We start from the raw sequence: 22,320 nt of genomic DNA, 5'->3' as shown, positions 1-22,320 counted from the left end.
AAAGCACCTGCCTCCCCCAGGAAACACAAAGACCCCTCAGTGATTCCAAACTCCCGAACAGCGGTGCATAGGGAGTGATTCACATAAAAGCCTGTTTATATAAGTGTGTTTTTAGAAGGGATTTAAAAGATTAAACTGATTTAGCTAGCCTAATTTCCTCAGGCAGGTCATTCCAAAGTCTAGGCGCCCTAATAGAGAAAGCGCAGTCACCTTTAGTCTTGAGCCTAGACTGTGGAACAACCAAAAGGGCCTTGCCTGAGGATTGAAAGCTGTGTTCCGGCTCATAAAGAGTTAAAAGGTCAGCAATATAGCTATGGGCTAGACCTTTCTGTACTTTAAATGTAATCAGTAAAATCTTAAAATCAATTCTAAATCTTACTGGTAGCCAGAGCAGATGTGCTAAGACTGGGGTAATATGGTCTCTACGTTTAGTGCCAGTTAAAATTCTAGCTGCAGCATTTTGAACAAGCTGGAGACATGAGATTGATTTTTGACTGAGGCAGGTATAGAGAGAGTTGCAATAGTCTAGACGAGATGAAATAAAAGCATGAATTACCTTCTCTAAATCAGCATGAGATAAAAATGACTTGATTTTGGTTGAATGTGGTTGAATAAAATATGTTACCAGCCAGCATTTGTGAGCCACGGTGGTTAGGGTGGAGATCATCCCTTTTGAAAAGAACCATAATTCAGACGAGTGCATTGGGATTGAAGCCAACTGTGGAGGTTAAGCAGTCTGCTAAAACGCCCATAGCCCCGATTGATTGTCGGTAGGGGGCCAGAGATAAAAATATCCTTTCCAGTGGACTTTAGTGAGTTAAAAAGAAGATAAAAATCCCGTTTCAATAGTTCAGATTGTTGACGTGGGATGTCATTAGTGCCAACGTGAATGACGACCGTACATACAGAGGGGTACAGAGTTAGTAGGCCAGTAAGTTCGGTGATAACATCAGTTACCTTAGCTCCAGGAAGGCAGTGGGTCACCGCCGACCTGGATTTGACGTCTCTGATGATGGAGTCCCTGATGATGAGGGTTGTTGGCTGTGGCTGTGATAATGGGCCGTCGAGGGAGCGGTGACGACTACCGTGTAGCGTGGCCGGGTGCTGTGGAAAGTGTTGTGGCGAGGAGGTGGCATCACTCTTGGGAGGGGAGTGAAATCCTGCTGGCTCGGAGCGAGGAAGACCTCCAGGGCGTTGGATCACAGCCTCCTTTAGCATCTTACGGCGGGAAGAGGAGGTCATTGCCCGGGGAGGGGGCCGCTTATTTGGCTTTCCCACGGTGGAATGTCGAGCCGCCCGATCGATCCTAGCCACCGGTGGTGAAGAAGCAGCAGTGTCAGCAGGTGCCATTGCAAGGGAGGGGTCCAGGTCAGGTGGGATCGTGACCGCAGGGGCATCAGCCCGGTGAACCGGAGCCTCATCAGACAGAATCGCATAACGGTTCGAGAGATTTAAGCGAGGTGGTGGGGCAGCCCTGACCGGATCTCTCTTTCCGCCGCGGGCCACCACCTCTGCACAGGACGACTGATGGTTGGGTGTTGAGCAGGAGGAAGGCCGTGGACAAGTGGAAGGTCCCGCAGGACTGTGTCGTGGATGGCTGAGCTGAGGGTAGCAATCCGTTTAGACTGCCCAGAAGCCACATCCATAAAGCTGGATAGAAGTGAGTCTTTCTTCTGTAATTCATCAGAGATCCGTTGAATGTCTTCCTTGAGGTTAGTAATATTCCTGTTTGCTTTCTGAAGCAGTACACAGTCCTCACAGGGCATAGTTGAGGTTAACTTTGTTCAGCTTGGCTAAAGGCGAGCCTAGCCAAGCAAACAGCCGGGGCGGCTTGGCTATCGAGCTGGCAGAATATAGTCCAATAAAACGAAAACCCAATTGAGAAATCTCGTAAAACCAATGGAGCTGTGATAAAATAGGGTTAAACAAATAAAACCGCTAAAATCGATTTCATGCAGTGGCCGCCATGATGCTATAGTAGTATTACTGAGTACAGTAGCAGTATTACTGAGTACAGTAGCAGTATTACTGAGTACTGTAGTAGTATTACTGAGTACAGTAGCAGTATTACTGAGTACTGTAGTATAGTACTCAGTGGTTGTGTCTTTCTTCATCCCTGCAGACCCGGTGATGGAGTTAGATCCAAGGTTAGATTAACAGACTTGTGACCTGAAGGTTGTTGTTCAAGTCCTCAGACCAGCTGGAGAATCTGGGCAGTGAAAGCAGATAATTAACATTTTCCCTCTGTCATCTTCTCCAAAAACATCATCAGCTGTTATAAATACAACTCACAACTTCCTTTTATTTTCTGCAGCCTTTGTGCTCAGTCTGCTGGATAAATAAAAGTCCCTGGATAAATAAAGGTTTTTAAAAACGTGATGTGCAAAGCGTGGGTTGGGGTCCAAAATGATCGTATCGATTATAATAAAACTATCTGATAATTAGACATAAAAATGACGGTTTGGGGCTTAATGGATCCTCTTCAACCTTAAATCCAGTTCACCTCCTGTTCAGTCAACTCTCTTCTGTCTTTGTTGTTGTTGCTCTTCGTATTGCTGTGATGTTGTTGTTCTTCATGTTGCTGTTGTTATTGTTGTTCCTACTGTTGATATTGTTTTTGTAGTTTTTGTTGCTGTTCTTACTTTTGTTAATGTTGCTGTTATTATTGTTGTTCTTATTGTTATTAGTTTTGTTGTCATTGATATTGTAATGTTTGTAGTGTTTGTATTGTTGTTGTAATTAGTGTTGTTCTTATTGTTGTTTTAATTGTTGTATTTCATGTTGTTCTTATTGTTGTTGTCACTGCTGTTATTGTTGTATTTCATGTTGTTCTTGTTTTAATTGTTGTATCTTGTGTTGTTATTGTTGTTTTAATTGTTGTATTTCATGTTGTTCTTATTGTTGTTTTAATTGTATTTCATGTTGTTCTTATTGTTGTTTTAATTGTATTTCATGTTGTTCTTATTGTTGTTTTAATTGTATTTCATGTTGTTCTTACTGTTGTTGATGTCTGTTTGTCTACAGATCCTCCTCCTCCATCGATGCGTCTGAACTCCATCCTTCTGCCAGACCAGGCCGAGGAGGTTCTAACCGCCGGCTCCAACTTCACCCTGCGTTGTCACGGCAACGATTCGGTCCGTTGGTCCAGCACGGCGTTTCGTCTGCGTTACCGGGACGGACTGGGGGACACGGTGGTAGTGAGGCGGTCGGACCCGAGACACACCGGGACGTACCGCTGTGGGTACAGGAACCAGAGCCTGAAACACCTGGACGTCTGGATTCACCTCTACATTAAAGGTAAAACTGGAGAGTTGGAGGTTTAACTTTCATCTTAGCCCAACTTCAGTTATCATTTAATTTGTTCAAGCAACCTTTTGGTACAAGGTTGCTGTTGTAGTCTTATCATCCATATACAGCATATCTTGATAGGCGGGAGGCTGCCATTAAACAGATTATATGCCTTCTGATTGGTCAATTCATCACAATGCTACTACATCATAACACTACCAAAATAAACAAATCACCTCCAGTTTCCCATAATGCCCCTCTCCAGACCCCTCCAGCCTGTTCGTCACGCCACGCAGCAAACCGGACATGAAGGAGGGAAGGGACTTCCTGTTCGAGTGTCTGCTGACCGACCCGTCCGTCACAGACCTGGCCTTCCGATTGGAGACAGTTGTGGGCAGTGAGCGTGTCCTGCCGAGGGGCATGAACGTGACCTTTGACCCCCGGAGAGGAGCGCTGGTCCGAGAACTGAGAACATCTTACAGCGGAAAATACGTCTGTTCGGCCTGGAGAGACGGCGAGGAGATTCCCTCCGATCCTCTCCACCTGCTGGTGGTGCCCAGTAAGACCTGTCTGTCTCTCTGTCTGTCTGTCTGTCTGTCTGTCTGTCTGTCTCTCTGACTACCTGTCTGTCTGACTGTCTGCCTATATAATAACTTAGTTAGTTAGTTAGGGTCTAATTCAGAATGTGTGAAGCTGAATGGGCAGAGAACAACACTAACACATCTTTATCTGTCTACCTGTCTGTCTGTCTTCCTGTCTGTCTGACTGTCTGTCTGTCTGCCTGTCTGTCTTCCAGGGTTACGTTCTCCTCCCTCTGTGTCCATCAGTCAGGATGAAATTGTTCGTCTGGAAGGAGAGAAGCTGGAGCTCACCTGTCTGACCAGTAACCCCTCCCACTTCTACAACCTCACCTGGACACACACACACACACAGGTCAGAGGTCAGAGGTCACCTGTCTGACCAGTAACCCCTCCCACTTCTACAACCTCACCTGGACACACACACACACACACACACAGGTCAGAGGTCATCTGTCTGACCAGTAACCCCTCCCACTTCTACAACCTCACCTGGACACACACACACACACAGGTCAGAGGTCAGAGGTCACCTGTCTGACCAGTAACCCCTCCCACTTCTACAACCTCACCTGGACACACACACACACACAGGTCAGAGGTCAGAGGTCACCTGTCTGACCAGTAACCCCTCCCACTTCTACAGCCTCACCTGGACACACACACACACACACACAGGTCAGAGGTCAGAGGTCACCTGTCTGACCAGTAACCCCTCCCACTTCTACAGCCTCACCTGGACACACACACACATACAGGTTTATTGTTTATTTGGATCCCTATTAGTTGTTACCAAGGCAACAACTACTGTTCCTGGGGTCCAGGAAGACATTTTGGAAACATTTCACCCAACAGTAACAATATAAACTGCAGTTCTGCTGTTTCTTTCTCTCCCTTGAACGTAAAGTTTCCCTGGTCGTTTGTGTGGGAGGAGTTTGTTGAAACATTGATGAGAAAATCAGAATTCTTATTTGCAGATCAGTGGTTTTTTTGACAGCAGGATTTGCTTATAAATCCTCTAAATGTCTTACATGTGTCCCGGTGTTTTCCAGGTGTTGAACGTCAGCGACAGCCGTCACTATAGCGACCGGCGACTGTACATCAACAGCACAGTGACTGTCGCCGCTGTCAATCGCACACACAGCGGATCCTACACTTGTACTGCTGTTAATGAAGCCGGGGTCACCACAGCAATCGCAAGACTCAGAGTAGTGGGTAAGGAGGGATGGAGAGAGGGAGGGGTGTTAATGATATTCAAGAGTGTTAGATATTCAATCTCTCTCTTCTTCCCCCTCCTCTTCCTCATCAGATGGTCCCTACCTGAAGGTCTACCTGCAGCCTGTGCAGCACGCTAACGTTAGCACCAAGACAACGGACGTCAATGGGGAACTGGTCGCTAACATTAGTACCAAGACAGTGGAAGGCAATGGGGAACTGGCTGTGACCGGGGCTAATGTTAGCGGTGCTAGCAGAGTGGAGGTGTATGAAGGTCAGGATGTGAAGCTGACCTTTGTGATAGAAGCCTATCCTCCAATCATCTCCCAGCGCTGGACGACACCAACACACAACAACAACACAACATACCAGGAGAGCTACACTGCAAACAACCAAAGGTTAATATTATTATTATTATTATTATTATTATTATGTGAACAGCTAAAGGTTGGCTAACGGTCAAGTTTAGGAAGCAGGTGGTTCTCTTAGAACTGACTGTGCCTTGGGAAGAAGCTGGTAGCCGACATCAGCAAGCAGGCAGAAACAGCATCCTGCTGGCTGTGGCTGAAGAGAAATGAGCAGAACCAAGCCGGCAGTAAGGTGGCAGGACAGAGCTGAGCAGAGCTGAGCGGATCCAGGATGCTGGTTCTGCTGTCGAGGTGTCATGGGCTTATCGATGAAACACCAGGGAGGGAGGGCGCCCATCTGAGCACCCTATGAAGCCACAAAGACCTGAGCTGCAAGGCTCTGTCCTAGGGAGGGGGAATGCCTTAAAGGAGGAGAAGGAGTGATTATTGCCTTAAAGGAGGAGAAGGAGTGATTGTTGCCTTAAAGGAGGAGAAGGAGTGATTGTTGCCTTAAAGGAGGAGAAGGAGTGATTATTGCCTTAAAGGAGGAGAAGGAGTGATTGTTGCCTTAAAGGAGGAGAAGGAGTGATTGTTGTGCCAACCGGCTCACAGAAGGTATGGACGTAGTCTTGTCAGGTGAGCTGGCTGCGATGACCCCGTTGTACTGCAGATAAACAACTTGGTTAAGGTGTGGGAAAGGCTTTGGTCATGGTTAAATAAGAAAAACATTCCCTAAAAATAAAAATTTGACCCTATAAATTTCCTTTGTACAAGCTGGGAATTGAACTTCGGTCTCTGGCATTGAAATCAAACTCATCGGCCGATCCACAACACCCTGACTGTCCACTGAGCTGCTTCAGTGTGACTTTAGTGCTGGGAACATGGAATTCTCTCACTTTTCATGCACAGAGCATGTATATGCTTTTTCAGAGTTTGTGCTTATTTTACAAAATTTCAGGAGATCAGGCTGACTAAGAAATCGTCACTGAAAAGAAACTTGTGCACGAGCGATCCCAGCACAATATCGGATCAGAATTGGCTCAGCGTTCATCAGATGGAGAGTATTAAAGCTACTTACATGTCATTACCATGCTGGTTAGCGTCAGCAGGCCAGCTAGCCAGCAAGGGTAGCTTTGGCTAAAAACAAACTATCTGTCTTTAAGGTGGTATTGTTGGTGTTACAGGTGAGGGTGACGCAAGAGGACAGAGGGAGGTGGCTGTGCATTAAGGTGGTATCTGTTAAGGTGGTATTGTTGGTTTTGGCTGTGTATTAAGGTGGTATCTGTTAAGGTGGTATTGTTGGTTTTGGCTGTGTATTATGGAGGTATTGTTGGTATTGGCTGAGTATTAAGGTGGTATCTGTTGTGGTGGTATTGTTGGTTTTGGCTGTGCATTAAGGTGGTATCTGTTAAGCTAGTATTGGTGGTTTTGGCTGTGTATTAAGGTGGTACTGGTGGTTTTGGCTGTGTATTAAGGGGGTATCTGTTAAGGTGGTATTGTTGGTTTTGGCTGTGTATTAAGGTGGTATCTGTTAAGGTGGTATTGTTGGTTTTGGCTGTGTATTAAGGGGGTATCTGTTAAGGTGGTATTGTTGGTTTTGGCTGTGTATTAAGGTGGTATCTGTTAAGGTGGTATTGTTGGTTTTGGCTGTGTATTAAGTTGGTATCTGTTAAGGTGGTATTGGTGATGTTGCAGGTCCAAGGCGAGCCTCCTGCTGCGGAGGGTGAGGCAGGAGGACAGAGGTCGCTACTCCCTACATTTCTCCTCCTCGTTCTTCAGTGACTCCCAGAACATCGACCTCCGAGTTTATCGTAAGAAACTCCTGCACCTCCTCCTCACCGCTGGGCTGAACTACAAATCTCCCCTTCTTTTAGTCCTTCTCTTCTTCATTTTCTTCATCAGCTTCTCCTCATCTTCCTCCTTAGTACTCTTCTTCCCTTCCTCCTCTTTCTTCTCCTTCTCCTTCTCTTCCTCCCAAATGCATACACCTGTAAATTGAAAACATCCGTAGATCTGTAAATTTGTCAACAAATTAATTTTAGTCTAAAACTAAAACTAAATTGTCTTTGCCCTTTTAGGTAACACTATAAAATAATGAGTGTTTATAAGCCCTTAATAAACAATGAATTACTGATGAGTTCATGTGGAGTTAATCATCAATTCATTATTATTAATTTTATTTATTATTTTGATTTATCCATTATATCTTAATTTATAACAAATTAGTACATCGTTAGTACATCATTAGTAATGACATTAGTTACATTTTTGTATTTGATTTATAATGTAGTATACATGCAACTTCCTAGGGAGCATGTGAAATCATTACTGTTCTTAATTAATGATGAACAAATTTATTTATTTATTTATTAGTTTATTTGTCAGGGACAATGCAAAACAAACATTGTAATAGGTTACAATAACATGATACAGATGTGTTGCATATGGGATTTCTAGCCAAGGCTAATTTGCTACCCCTGTCCCTGGTTAGGCTTTTCTACTTAAAAATGGTCATAACATATCATCATTACCACAAGTACATTAGTTAATTGAGCACATAATAAGTAGTGACATTCTCATACGTGTGACATGATCATACAAAAATTACAATATTTACATCACATTACAATCATTTTACATGTGTTGCATAAGTGTATGTGTGCACGTGTGTATGTTTCCTAATTCATGGTAGTATACAGTATGTGTATGTGCATAATGTTTATAGGCGTGTATGTCCGTGTACATGCATGCACGTGGTCTTTATGAGTATGTATGTATGTTTGTCTATGTGTCTATTCCTCTATCTGTGTGTACATGTCCATGTGCATGTGTGCGTGCACAAGTGCATGATCAATGATCAGTGATCGCAGGTTTGGTTTTGTTTCAGCCAGTCTTTCACCTTTTCATTAAACGTTTTCAGATCAGTTAGTGTTTTTATTTCTGTTGGTAGGGCATTCCAAAAATCCCTTTTACTGAAAAAGATGACTGACTGAAAGTAGTTTTGCGCTGTGCCACCCTGCAGTTGCCATTTGCTGATCCCCTAGTGGCGGATATATTGGTGTTTGTTTTTGTGACATATGGACAAAGTACAGCTGGGGCGAGATTGTTCACACATTTAAAAATCAATTTGATAAAAGAAAACTTGATAAAGCTGTCATAACTGAGCAACTTGTACTTTTTCAGAATTATACAGTGGTGCCATTTCATTTGTTTTTGATCCATTATTTTCAGTGCTTGTTTGTATAGGGATATAACTGGTTTGACAGTTGACTGTGAAGCCTGGCTCCATACAGTTACACAATAAGATAAATGTGAAAATATCATGGCATGCATGAACAGTTGAGCTGCCTTAAGGGGTATATAATGTCTTATCATTCTAAAGCAGTTCAGATTTGTCTTTACTGTCTTGCATAGCTTTTTAACGTGTTTATAAAATTTGAGTTGGGAGTCCAAAATGACACCTAAGAATTTAAAATCACTGACTTCCTTTATTTCCTCTTGATCTATTTTAATTGTAAGCTTATCTTTTGCTTTCCTTCTCATGGAAAAACACATTGACACAGTCTTTTTAAGATTCAGGGTTAGATGATTGTTTTTGAGCCACTGGGATACACCCTCCATTTCGTTTGTTAATGTCTCTGCTGCTACACAAGGGGTTTTAGCTGATACATAAATGATTGTGTCATCAGCGTACATTTGACAGCCAGCTCTTTTACAGCATGTTGGTAAATAATTTATGTATAAGCTGAAAAGCAGAGGCCCCAAGATCGAGCCTTGTGGAATACCCATTCTGGATCGTCAGGGGATTGAATGTTTTGCATTGATTTTAATGCATTGCTCTCTACATTCGAGATATGATGCAAACCAACCGGTTGCTTGCTCTGAAAAATGAAAGGTGCTAAGTTTGTTCAGAAGTATGTCATGGTTCACGGTGTCAAAAGCCTTTTTAAGGTCTAAAAACACCGCTGCCACTACATTACCCTTGTCTAGTGAGCTCTTGATGTTTTCAGTGAGGTAGCAGTTGGCCATTTCTGTTGAATACCCTGGCCTAAATCCCAATTGTTTAGGATAAATAAGTTCATTGCTTTCAAGGTGGTCAACCAGTTGTTCTGCAATAACTTTTTCCAAGACCTTTGAGAAAATGGGTAGAATAGAAATCGGTCTATAATTGCTTACTTGTTTTGGTGCTCCAGCCTTAAAAATTGGCGTGATGATCGCTGTTTTCCAGCTTTGTGGGAATTTACCAGTTCTGATGGAAAGGTTTATCAGATACATTATAGGTTTGATCAGGGTGGAGCTGTATGTTTTAATAAGAGCAGTATCCAACCCAAACAGATCCTTTGTCTTTGAGTTACTTATTTGTTGAAGATTTTACCCACTTTCTCTTGGTCAACCTCCATAATATAGAAAGATTGCAATGAATCTGTCATAATAACCTGTGGTAATTTTACTGGTTCAAAATTTTCAGCAAGCTCCTTCACTGATTGAATGAAGTAATTATAAAATTAATTTGCAATTTCTGTACTGTCAGTGCGTACAATCAGTTGCGTAAAGTATGTGGTTTTTGCCTTGCGCAGTTCCCTAACTACCATATTTCTCAGAAGACTAACTAATGTCATTACTAATGAAGTACTAATTTGTTATAAATTATTAATATATAATTGATAAATCATTGATAATAATGAATTGATGATTAACTCCACATGAACTCACCATTAATTCATCAGTAATAATTGTTTATTAAGGGCTTATAAAAGTTCATTATTTTAAAGTGTTACCAGCTTTTATTTTTTGTAATTATATTTTTATTCACATCCTATTCTTTGCTGTTGTACTGTCCCAATTATCCCTCTGGGTTAAAATTGTATCCTTCCAGGTTCTCCAACTGCTGTAGTCAAACGAATGTCGAATGGCACTCTGACCTGTAGAAGCTCTGGATACCCCTTACCCACAATCCTGTGGTACATCTGCCCCGGGGCCATGGACACGTATGTAGAAAATATTTTTAGTGTGAAAAATATGCAGATTTCAAAATCAGATCAGATCTAATTGAATTTAATTCTAATCCCTGGACAAGCTGAGAAAATCTGGGTGGGTACTCTGAAGGAGTAATGTGTGTTGTGTATCGGCAGGTGTGGAGATAACACCACATATCATGTTTCTTCAACTGATGTAACCTCCAATCCAGAGGAGGAAGAGGAGGAGGAGGTGTGGAAACATCTCACCCTGCCACTGTCGATTAGTGATGATGTCACTGTGGAGTGTGTGGCCTACAACCATGTGGGGGTTTCTCGCAACGTCTTTCTCTTCTGTAAGTCTGAGAATCAAACCATGTTGGTTCATCAATGAAAATATAGATTCTAATATATTTCATATCATGTCAAATATTGTGGTATGTTGTATTATTATTAATATGTTATGGTTGTATTCAGCAGCTGTACATCTGGCTACTGTGAGATTACCTCCTAAGGTTTTCACCCCAACTCTGATTGGAGCGTTGGGCGCTGCTACTGTCTTCTTCCTGTTCCTATTGGTCGTCCTCTATAAATACAAACAGGTAAGCTTGTCTGTTATTGGTTTCTGACTGTAGGTGCAAAATATGAAATGTGCGATATATTATGTTTACATGCACACTGATACCCTGATTACTGGGAGTAATCAGTTTAAGGCAATACTTAATTTACAGTGTTTACATGGTTTGAAGTTATGCGTTTTCTCTTATAACTCAGTTTGCATGGATTAATTTAATAATAGTCTTCCACTTGTCAATCCACTACACCATGTTGTTTGCCTTGTGAATCCAACATCCTGGTTACTGCGTCTGGTGACCTTTGACATTCACAGTTTGACAAAACCAAAATAAATTTGACTATGGCATTTACATGCCCCAGTAAATGGAAAAATTGAACAGAAACCTGTTACATGTTCATGTTTCTCTTTCCATTTCAGAAACCCAAGTATGAGATTCGCTGGAAGATCATTGAGAGTAACCATGGCAACAACTATACCTTTATTGACCCCACCCAGTTGCCATACAATCAGAAGTGGGAGTTTCCAAGAGACAAACTCCGCCTTGGTAGGAGCTGACGGTCCAGTTCAAAACCAAACTCTACTACCTTCCCTCTCTGGTTCAGTTTCAACCCACTTAGAGACCATCAGGACCCTCTGTACCCTCTATCATCCATCTGTACACTCTATCATCCCTCTGTACTCTCTGTACCCTCTATCATCATATCTCTGTACACTCTACCAACTCTCTGTACCCTCTATCATCTGTCTGTATACTCTATCATCCCTCTGTACCCTCTGTACACTCTATCATCCCTCTGTACTCTCTGTACCCTCTATCATCATATCTCTGTACACTCTACCAACTCTCTGTACCCTCTATCATCTGTCTGTACACTCTATCATCCCTCTGTACCCTCTGTACCCTCTATCATCCGTCTGTACACTCTATCATCCCTCTGTACCCTCTATCATCCGTCTGTACACTCTATCATCCCTCTGTACCCTCTATCATCCGTCTGTACACTCTATCATCCCTCTGTACCCTCTGTACCCTCTATCATTATATCTCTGTACACTCTACCATCCCTCTGTACTCTCTATCATCCGTCTGTACACTCTACCATCCCTCTGTACCCTCTATCATCTGTCTGTACACTCTATCATCCCTCTGTACCCTCTGTACCCTCTATCATCCGTCTGTACACTCTATCATCCCACTGTACCCTCTATCATCCGTCTGTACACTCTATCATCCCTCTGTACCCTCTGTACCCTCTATCATTATATCTCTGTACACTCTACCATCCCTCTGTACCCTCTATCACCCGTCTGTACACTCTATCATCCCTCTGCACCCTCTATCATCCGTCTGTACACTATCATCCCTCTGTACCCTCTATCATCCCTCTGCACCCTCTGTACCCTCTATCATCCCTCTGTACACTCTATCATCCCTCTGTACCCTCTGTACCCTCTATCATCCCTCTGTACCCTCTGTACCCTCTATCATCCCTCTGTACACTCTATCATCCCTCTGTACCCTCTATCATCCGTCTGTACACTCTATCATCCCTCTGTACCCTCTATCATCCCTCTGTACCCTCTATCATCCCTCTGCCCTTTCTATCATCCTTCTGCACCCTATGTACCCTATATCATCCCTCTGTACCCTCTCTACCCTCTGTACCCTCTATCATCCCTCTGTACCCTCTAGCATCCCTCTCTACTCTCTATCATCCCTCTGTACCCTCTGTACCCTCTATCATCCCTTTGTACCCTCTATCATCCCTCTGTACACTCTATCATCCCTCTGTACCCTCTGTACCCTCTATCATCCCTCTGTACTCTCTATCATCCCTCTGTATCGTCCCTCTGTACTCTCTATCATCCCTCTGTACACTCTATCATCCCTCTGTACCCTCTGTTCTCTCTATCATCCCTCTGTACTCTCTATCATCCCTCTGTATCATCCCTCTGTACCCTCTATCATCCCTCTGCGCTCTCTATCATCCATCTGCACCCTATGTACCCTCTATCATCCCTCTGTACCCTCTCTACCCTCTGTACCCTCTATCATCCCTCTGTACCCTCTAGCATCCCTCTCTACTCTCTATCATCCCTCTGTACCCTCTCTAACCTCTATCAACCCTCTCTACCCTCTGTACCCCTCTATCATCCCTCTGTACCCTCTGTACCCTCTATCATCCCTCTGTACACTCTATCATCCCTCTGTACCCTCTATCATCCCTCTGTACACTCTATCATCCCTCTGTATCATCCCTCTGTACCCTCTATCATCCCTCTGTACACTCTATCATCCCTCTGTATCATCCCTCTGTACCCTCTATCATCCCTCTGTACCCTCTGTACCCTCTATCATCCCTCTGTACCCTCTGTACCTTCTATCATCCCTCTGCACCCTATGTACCCTCTATCATCCCTCTGTACCTTCTATCATCCCTCTGCACCCTATGTACCCTCTATCATCCCTCTGTACCCTCTATCATCCCTCTGTACCCTCTGTACCCTCTATCATCCCTCTGCACCCTATGTACCCTCTATCATCCCTCTATACCGCATGCTCTATACCACAGGTGCATGCTCGTGCAGCGACCGGAAGCAAAGTGTTTGTTCTCTGTCCATGTTTGTTGTTTTCACCGTTTTCAATCTGTCTTAATCGTTGTATGCGGTAATCAAGTAGATCAATGAAACAGTAGGCACAGTGCTCACGTTTCATCTCGTTTCATCTCTGTACCCTCTATCATCCCGCTGTACCTTCTGGGTGTCTGTGTTTGGTGGGTTCATGAACAAATTGAAAAAGACCAATGTGCTTGACCTTTGACCCTGCTCTCTGTTAGGTGCTGTGGTGGGGTCAGGAGCATTTGGGAAGGTTGTGGAGGCGACGGCTTACGGTCTGGGAACCAACGACAACGTTACCCGAGTCGCCGTCAAGATGCTCAAACGTCAGTTAACAAATCATCATCACCTCTATCATCCCTCTGTACCCTCTGTTCATCACCACCATTATCATTATTATTATTATTATTATTATTATTATTATTATTATTATCATTATTATCATTATTATTATTATTATTAGTAGTAGTAGTAGTAGTAGTAGTAGTAGTAGTATCATCATTATTGTTATCAGTAGTAGTAATAGTAGTAGTATTTTGAAGTCAGGCACATGGGAAATTATGAAATTATCCCACCAGACAAACCTGGTAAATGATGTGTGTGTGTGTGTGTGTGTGTGTGTGTGTGTGTGTGTGTGTTTGCGTGTGTGCGTGTGCGTGTGCGTGTGCATGTGCGTTTGCATGTGTGTGTGTGAACAGCCAGTGCTCATTCAGAGGAAAGGGAAGCTTTGATGTCTGAGCTGAAAATTCTCAGCCATCTTGGTTACCATGACAACATTGTTAACCTGCTGGGCGCATGCACTCGCGGAGGTACACTCATTTTAATAATTACTATAAATATATAACTATAAAACTGTTACTGTGTAACTATATAACACCTGCAGAGTTATGGTAAATATAATAACAAAAAATGTAACCATAACTGTACAACTAACTATAACTACTTGACTATATATAGCACTATATAACACTATATAGCAGTAACTATAACTATACATATTGTAATAGAACTATAACATAATAATGTAAAGGAGAACTTATTCTACTATGATCAGTGGAACAGTGTCCGTTTAACCTTTAACCTTTATCCACAGGACCCATGCTGATGATCACGGAGTACTGTAGCCATGGCGACCTGCTCAACCTCCTGAGGGGGCGGGCCCAGGACTTCCTGGCAGCCATTTTGAGCGTGGAGGAAGTGGAGGGGGAGGAGCTTTATAAAAACATGGCCGCCCAGCAGGCGCGAATCAGAACGTACGATTTCTTTAGTCAAAGCCCAACAGAAGACGGAAGATTTTAAGATTTTTTCATTAAATGTTCTATACAACAGTGTAAAATATGTTGGCTGTATTTTACACCACAGGTAGTTTCAGTGTTAAAGTGTTTAAATCTCTTTAACATTGATGTTCTTTATGGATAATGAGACTGGTTGCCAAGATATCAGTGGTAACTGTTTTCTCAGTAATTTACAGATGTACAGTGCACACAGTTATGGTTATGGTTACTATGGTGATGTGTCTAGAGAATTATCGTTACCACGGTGACTAGCTCCATAATCCAAGTGAAGAGCGTCCTCTCTGGGATTACCAGTCACACCAAATACTGTAGTCTCAGAGACTCAGCAGTCTCCAGCAGGTTTAACACTTATCTCTCTTTATCTCTAAAAACCAAGAAAAACAGCCAAACTTTCAGACTGACGACCATGAGTTTCTGAGATGCTGTCCTGCATTGCATCCTGAGGTCAGAGGTTACACACATTCAGCTATAAACTGTGTGTGTGTGTGTGTGTGTGTGTGTGTGTGTGTGTGTGTGGCAGTGACAGTGGAATTTCGTGCTGTTCAGAATACCAGGAGATGCAGCCGGTCCTCTCCCCCAGCCAGGCAGACCAGGGTGAGAAAACAAACACACTCTCCCTTCCTTCTTTCTCTCTCTCTCTCTCTCTCTCTCTTCTTGCTCGCTCGATTTCTCTCTCTTTTGCACACACCCCATGCTGCCACAGCGCCTCCTGCAGGAAACCTCAGGGAACAAATCCACTGAACACATGGAGACAGGATCAGGAAACTCCCATGATGCCTCAGTTATCTGTAGAGTAAGAAGCTGCTCCGCTGTTCTGTGATCCACATCGTTCCTCCTGAATCTGAGGTTCCACAGTGGGTCAGTTTCCTCCCAGCAGCTTGTCAGAGGTTTTCCCAGCAGGCCGAGCAGCGAGATTCCTCCGGAGTTGGAACGAACCCTCCGGTCCTTTTTTAAAGATGGAGACCATCACTCCTGTCTGACAATCCAAAGGCAACGATCCTGAAATCCATCCGATATTCAAGAGACGCGTCAACCATGACAGCCCAACAACATCCAGATCCTTCATCGTCTCAGGATGGATCTGCTCCAGCTGGTTCCTCTCCGGCTCTCTGACCATTAACCTTCAGGAGAAAGAACGCAGACCCAGCAAGGAGCAGACAGGAGGCTTTATAACACTGACACTTATAAAGACAATTCAACTCGCACACTTTTCTCTTTTCTTTTTGTTTTGTGCTTTATTTATCCCACCAAACATTTTTGGCTACATGGACTTCGTCAGGGTGATTTCTTTCTAACCTCCTCAGTGACCTCTGACCTCTGCCAGTCTTCAGCTCTGCCTCCTGAACAGAGGGACAGTCTGTCAGGTTCAGGAGTTCCTCAAAGTCCTTCCACCTTCTGACAAAGTTCTGCTGAGAACAGCCTGGCGACGTCCTGCCTTCCCCTCCTGAGTCTCTGAATGGTTTTCAAGAACCTCTTTGAGGCCTGGAGGCCTGGTCTTTCTCCATGGCCTGTTGGAGCTCCACCAACTCACCGCTCAGGTTCAGATCCTCTCCACAATGCTGAGTGATGCAGCTTCTGACAGACAGACAGGTTTCTCTGCAGCTTCTCATCAACTAGGAAAAACTCCAACCCAGTGCTCCCAGTGCAACCCAGTCTATTCTTTTATAGTCTCTCTCTCTCTCCCTCTCTCTCTCTCTCTCTCCCTCTCTCTCTCTCTCTCTCTCTCTCTCTCTCTCCCTCTCTCTCTCTCTCTCTCTCTCTCTCCCTCTCTCTCTTTCTCTCTCTCTCTCCCTCTCTCTCTCTCTCTCTTTCTCTCTCTCTCTCCCTCTCTCTCGCTCTCTCTCTCTCTCTCTCTCTCCCTCTCTCTCTCTCTCTCTCTCTCTCTCTCTCTCTCTCTCTCTCTCTCTCTCTCTCTCCCCCAGGTGGGCAGACAGACAGCTGGTGTTTTGGTGACCTCATGATGTTCTCCTACCAGGTCGCCCAGGGCCTCGACTTCCTGTCTTCCAAAAACGTAAGAGTAACACACACACACACACACACACACACACACACACACACACACACACACACAAACCCTAACTGGGCAGTAGGTAAGATAAGACTTATTGATCTTTATTGAACTTTATTGATCTATGTGGGGAAATCTGTCTGTCTGTCTACGTCTACCTGTCTGTCTGTCTGTCTGTCTGTCTGTCTGTCTACGTCTACCTGTCTGTCTGTCTGTCTGTCTACGTCTACCTGTCTGTCTGTCTGTCTGTCTGTCTGTCTACGTCTACCTGTCTGTCTGTCTGTCTGTCTGTCTGTCAGTGTATCCATAGAGACGTAGCAGCGAGGAACGTCCTGCTGACCGACCGTCGTGTCGCCAAGATCTGTGACTTCGGCCTGGCGAGGGACATCCGTGAGGACGACAGCTACATCGTCCAGGGCAACGTCAGTCTGGTTACTATGGTTACAGTTACATCTTCAGGGGCAACGTCAGTCTGGTTACTATGGTTACAGTTACATCTTCAGGGGCAACGTCAGTCTGGGTTCTATGGTTACAGCTACATCGTCCAGGGCAATGTCGGTGTGGTTTCTATGGTTACAGCTATCACCATGGTTACAGTTTGGTGATATTACAGTAGGCTGAGTTGAGGTTTATCAGTCAGTCCTGGGTCTGTTATGAATTGTTTTTAATAAGTTTGTTTATTATTATTATTATTAGTCGTAGTATTAGTAGTATTACAGTTAGTATCAGCTGAATGTATGGAACTATGTGGTTTTTATTCTTGTTATTGTTGTCAGGCCTCCAATAACATGACAGCTCCGGTGTTTTGATCGTTATGAGGAGCAGCAGTACTAGCAGCAGTACTAGCAGCAGTACTAGCAGCAGTACTAGCAGCAGTACTAGGAGCAGTACTAGCAGCAGTACTAGCAGCAGTACTAGCAGCAGTATTAGCAGCAGTACTAGGAGCAGTAGTAGTAGCAGCAGCAGTAGTAGTATTGATAGTATTAATAGGAGTATTCTCCAGCCCATCTGCCGTAAAGTGGATGGTTCTAGAAAGTATCTTTAATAGTATTATCAATATTGATATTGTGTTACTATTAATATTGATATTATTAATATTAATATTGATATTATTTGCAGGCCCGTCTGCCAGTGAAGTGGATGGCTCCAGAAAGTATCTTCCAGTGTGTTTACACCGTTCAGAGCGACGTCTGGTCCTACGGAGTTTTACTGTGGGAGATCTTCTCTCTGGGTAACAAGGACAACTGACCAGGACAACTGACAACTGACCAGGGCAACTGACCAGGGCAGCTGACCAGGGCAACTGACAACTGACCAGGGCAACTGACCAGGGCAGCTGACCAGGACAACTGACCAGGACAACTGACCAGGGCAACTGACCAGGACAACTGACCAGGGCAACTGACAACTGACCAGGGCAACTGACCAGGACAACTGACCAGGGCAACTGACAACTGACCAGGGCAACTGACCAGGACAACTGACCAGGACAACTGACCAGGTCAACTGACCAGGACTAGTGACCAGGGCAACTGACAACTGACCAGAGCAACTGACCAGGGCAGCTGACCAGGACAACTGACCAGGACAACTGACCAGGGCAACTGACCAGGTCAACTGACCAGGACTAGTGACCAGGGCAACTGACAACTGACCAGAGCAACTGACCAGGGCAGCTGACCAGGACAACTGACCAGGACAACTGACCAGGGCAACTGACCAGGTCAACTGACCAGGACTAGTGACCAGGGCAACTGACAACTGACCAGGGCAACTGACCAGGACAACTGACCAGGACAACTGACCAGGGCAACTGACCAGGACAACTGACCAGTTAACTGAGCAGGACAACTGACCAGGGCAACTGACCAGGACAACTGACCAGGACAACTGACCAGTTAACTGAGCAGGACAACTGACCAGAACAACTGACCAGAACAGCTGACCAGGGCAACTGACCAGTTAACTGACCAGGACAACTGACCAGGACAATCTACTGGAGATTAATTCTACTATCTGTCTATCTACCTGTCTGCCTGACTGTCTACCTGACTGTCTGTCTATCTGTCTGCCTGACTGTCTACCTGTCTGCCTGACTGTCTACCTGACTGTCTGACTGTCTACCTGTCTGCCTGACTGTCTACCTGACTGTCTGACTGTCTACCTGTCTGTCTGACTGTCTACCTGTCTGACTGACTGTCTACCTGTCTGCCTGACTGTCTACCTGACTGTCTGTCTACCTGTCTGCCTGTCTGCCTGACTGTCTACCTGACTGTCTGTCTACCTGTCTGCCTGTCTGTCTACCTGTCTGACTGACTGTCTACCTGTCTGCCTGACTGTCTACCTGTCTGCCTGACTGTCTACCTGACTGTCTACCTGTCTGCCTGACTGTCTACCTGTCTGCCTGACTGTCTACCTGTCTGCCTGACTGTCTACCTGACTGTCTACCTGTCTGCCTGACTGTCTACCTGTCTGCCTGACTGTCTACCTGTCTGTCTGACTGTCTACCTCTCTGACTGACTGTCTACCTGTCTGTCTGTCCATCCAGGTAAAAGCCCCTATCCCAACGTTGCCGTGGATACCAATTTCTACAAGATGATCAAAGATGGCCGCCACATGGCTCAGCCGGACTTCGCTCCTGCAGAGATGTGAGACGATCAGATCAGATCAGTTCAGATCAGATCAGATCAGATCAGTTCAGATCAGATCAGATCAGATCAGTTCAGATCAGATCAGATCAGATCAGATCAGATCAGTTCAGATCAGATCAGATCAGATCAGTTCAGATCAGATCAGATCAGATCAGTTCAGATCAGTTCAGATCAGATCAGATCAGTTCAGATCAGATCAGATCAGATCAGATCAGTTCAGTTCAGATCAGATCAGATCAGATCAGATCAGTTCAGATCAGATCAGATCAGATCAGATCAGTTCAGATCAGATCAGATCAGATCAGTTCAGATCAGATCAGATCAGATCAGATCAGTTCAGTTCAGATCAGATCAGATCAGATCAGTTCAGTTCAGATCAGATCAGATCAGATCAGATCAGTTCAGATCAGATCAGATCAGATCAGTTCAGATCAGATCAGATCAGTTCAGATCAGTTCAGTTCAGATCAGATCAGATCAGTTCAGATCAGATCAGATCAGATCAGTTCAGTTCAGATCAGATCAGATCAGTTCAGTTCAGATCAGATCAGATCAGATCAGTTCAGATCAGATCAGATCAGATCAGTTCAGTTCAGATCAGATCAGATCAGATCAGTTCAGTTCAGATCAGATCAGATCAGATCAGATCAGATCAGTTCAGATCAGATCAGATCAGATCAGATCAGTTCAGTTCAGTTCAGTTCAGATCAGATCAGATCAGATCAGTGTGTTCTAACTATAACAGCAGGGTTAGAACTGCAGCGACGGGTTTTTCAGTCGAGGCGGAGGGTTCGACAGGCTGCAGGTTCAACAGACACAACTTTATTTAACGGCCTGCAGCTCCTGGCTGAGGACTAGCTTGCTGATCTAAAACAAGGATTTTATTCCTGTCAAACTGTGTTAGCTGAGCTTTTTCCAAACCTTGTAATAATATTTATTTGTATTCTAATGTCATATAGTGTTTATCTGAGCAAATAAACACCTACTGTCAGGTGGTGGGTGTGGTTTAGACTCAAACATCTCCTCTCCTCTCCTCTCCTTTCCTCTCCTCCTCTCCCCCTCTCCTCTTCTCTTCTCTTCCTCTCCTCTCCTCCTCTCCTCTCTTCTCTTCCTCTCCTCCTCTCCTCCTCTCTTCTCTTCCTCTCCTCCTGTCCCCCTCTCCTCTCCCCCTCTCCTCCTCTCCTCCTATCTCCTCTCCTCTCATCCTCTCCTCTCCTCCTCTCCCCCTCTCCTCTTCTCTTCCTCTCCTCTCCTCCTCTCCTCCTCTCTTCTCTTCTTCTCCTCTTCTCCTCCTCTCCTCCTCTCCTCTCCTCTCCTCCTCTCCTCTTCAGATATCAGTTGATGATTCACTGTTGGAGTTTGGAGCCGACAGAGAGACCAACTTTCAACACTATTGGTCAGCTCATTAAGAGGCTCCTCCCCCCAACCAATGACATGCTGCCACATCACAACGACCAGGTGAGGACAGACAGACAGACAGACAGACTTAGGGGGCGTGTCCACCAACTGACCTGTTGAGCGCTTGAAGCGCTGGTGCTGAGCACTTTGGTCGCGTCAGGTGAGCGCTGGAGCGGAGAGATGAGACGACGTCTCCGGGTGTTGTTGCTATGCTAAACGTTAGCCTAGCTAACATTAGCTACAAAACGGCAGGATGCCGGCTCTTGGTCCCGCCCCTGCTTCATCCTCATTGGTTGGTAGAACTCTGAAGTGACATTGATGAGCGGCGCACTTCAGAAAAGTTGAAATAGTTTCAACTCGAGAACAGGTCCAGAACAGGTCCAGAACAGGTCCAGAACAGGTCAAGAACAGGTCCAGAACAGGTCCAGAACAGGTCAAGAACAGGTCCAGAACAGGTCCAGAACAGGTCCAGAACAGGTCCAGCGCTCACGGCGCTCAGCGCTAAAAAGAGGTCAGGTACCTGTTTTGGGTCGTAGGCGCTGAAAGCGCCGCTTTTCCATTGGAATTAATGAAAGAACAGCGCCAGCGCTTTTTTCACAGGTCTTTGGTGACACAGGGCCTTACTCTTCTTTTCTTCTTCTAGCCAACCTACAGAAACCTCCAGGAGAGCAGAGAAGAAGAGTCCAGAGAAGAGAGGTTGAAGAGAGGAGAGGAAGAGGAGCGCGGCCAGCGAGGTAATGAGAGGAAGATGATGTCAGCCATCTGCAGTTAATGATGGAGCTGACTCCTCCTTGTTGTTCCGCTCCTATCGGTCTGACTCCTCCTTGTTGTTCCGCTCCTATCGGTCTGACTCCTCCTTGTTGTTCCGCTCCTATCGGTCTGACTCCTCCTTGTTGTTCCACTCCTATCGGTCTGACTCCTCCTTGTTGTTCTGCTTCTAGAGCCCCAGGAGGAAGACGAGGCAATGATGAAGAACATCTACCAGGTTTCCTGAGGAACTGCTGAGTTCTGTATGGATCAGTTTAACATGTTCTCATGGGTTTTAATGTTTCCACTCTGCTTTATTTCAGTGCTGTGTTTCTTATGATAGATAGATAGATAGATAGATAGATAGATAGATAGATAGATACTGTACCACTGTGAACAGCTGACTGTGTTTCTGTCGTCTCAACAGAATTGATCAGACGGATAATTTCTGTCTGTTTCTGACTGAACTGATCATTTCATCACTGATCCATCTGATTGATTTAGTGTTTAGATAATGTCAGCTTGTTAGCTAGCTAACCATAGTATCTGGTCAGCTAACATCACTGTCTTGTTGTTAACACATCCGATTAGCACACTAGCTAACGTATCTAGTAGCGGCTAGCGTTAGCGTGTTCACATTAACATC

General features: G+C 44.7%; 1 protein-coding gene across 2 annotated transcripts; it reads left to right on the top strand.

Moving 5' to 3' along the window:
* The first annotated feature begins 3,030 nt into the window (after window positions 1-3,030).
* On the top strand, window positions 3,031-22,050 carry csf1rb (colony stimulating factor 1 receptor, b). Of its 2 annotated transcripts, none has more exons than XM_078286541.1 (21): window positions 3,031-3,297; window positions 3,554-3,847; window positions 4,085-4,221; window positions 4,919-5,081; window positions 5,176-5,479; window positions 7,124-7,239; window positions 10,305-10,416; window positions 10,561-10,739; window positions 10,864-10,985; window positions 11,378-11,504; window positions 13,798-13,902; window positions 14,275-14,385; window positions 14,670-14,829; window positions 15,392-15,465; window positions 16,794-16,882; window positions 17,179-17,301; window positions 17,999-18,110; window positions 19,428-19,527; window positions 20,861-20,987; window positions 21,571-21,661; window positions 21,869-22,050. In XM_078286541.1, the coding sequence occupies exons 1-21, from the start codon at window positions 3,042-3,044 to the stop codon at window positions 21,919-21,921; spliced, it is 2,955 nt and encodes a 984-aa protein (XP_078142667.1). In that variant the 5' UTR covers window positions 3,031-3,041; the 3' UTR covers window positions 21,922-22,050. The 2 variants fall into 2 exon arrangements, with proteins under 2 accessions (XP_078142667.1, XP_078142666.1); XM_078286540.1 differs by having other exon boundaries at window positions 10,861-10,985.
* The last annotated feature ends 270 nt before the right edge of the window (window positions 22,051-22,320 follow it).

The sequence above is a fragment of the Centroberyx gerrardi genome, chromosome 11, assembly GCF_048128805.1.
Source record: "Centroberyx gerrardi isolate f3 chromosome 11, fCenGer3.hap1.cur.20231027, whole genome shotgun sequence".
Taxonomy (NCBI): Eukaryota; Metazoa; Chordata; class Actinopteri; order Beryciformes; family Berycidae; genus Centroberyx; species Centroberyx gerrardi.
This window is presented reverse-complemented; position numbering and strand designations above follow the sequence as displayed.

Coding starts and splice junctions, on each gene's coding strand:
- csf1rb (XM_078286540.1), top strand. CDS start 3,042: ATGCGTCTGAACTCCATCCTTCTGCCAGACCAGGCCGAGGAGGTTCTA. Junction 3,848..4,084: donor CCACCTGCTGGTGGTGCCCA/GTAAGACCTGTC, acceptor TCTGTCTTCCAG/GGTTACGTTCTCCTCCCTCT. Junction 5,480..7,123: donor TACACTGCAAACAACCAAAG/GTTAATATTATT, acceptor GTGATGTTGCAG/GTCCAAGGCGAGCCTCCTGC.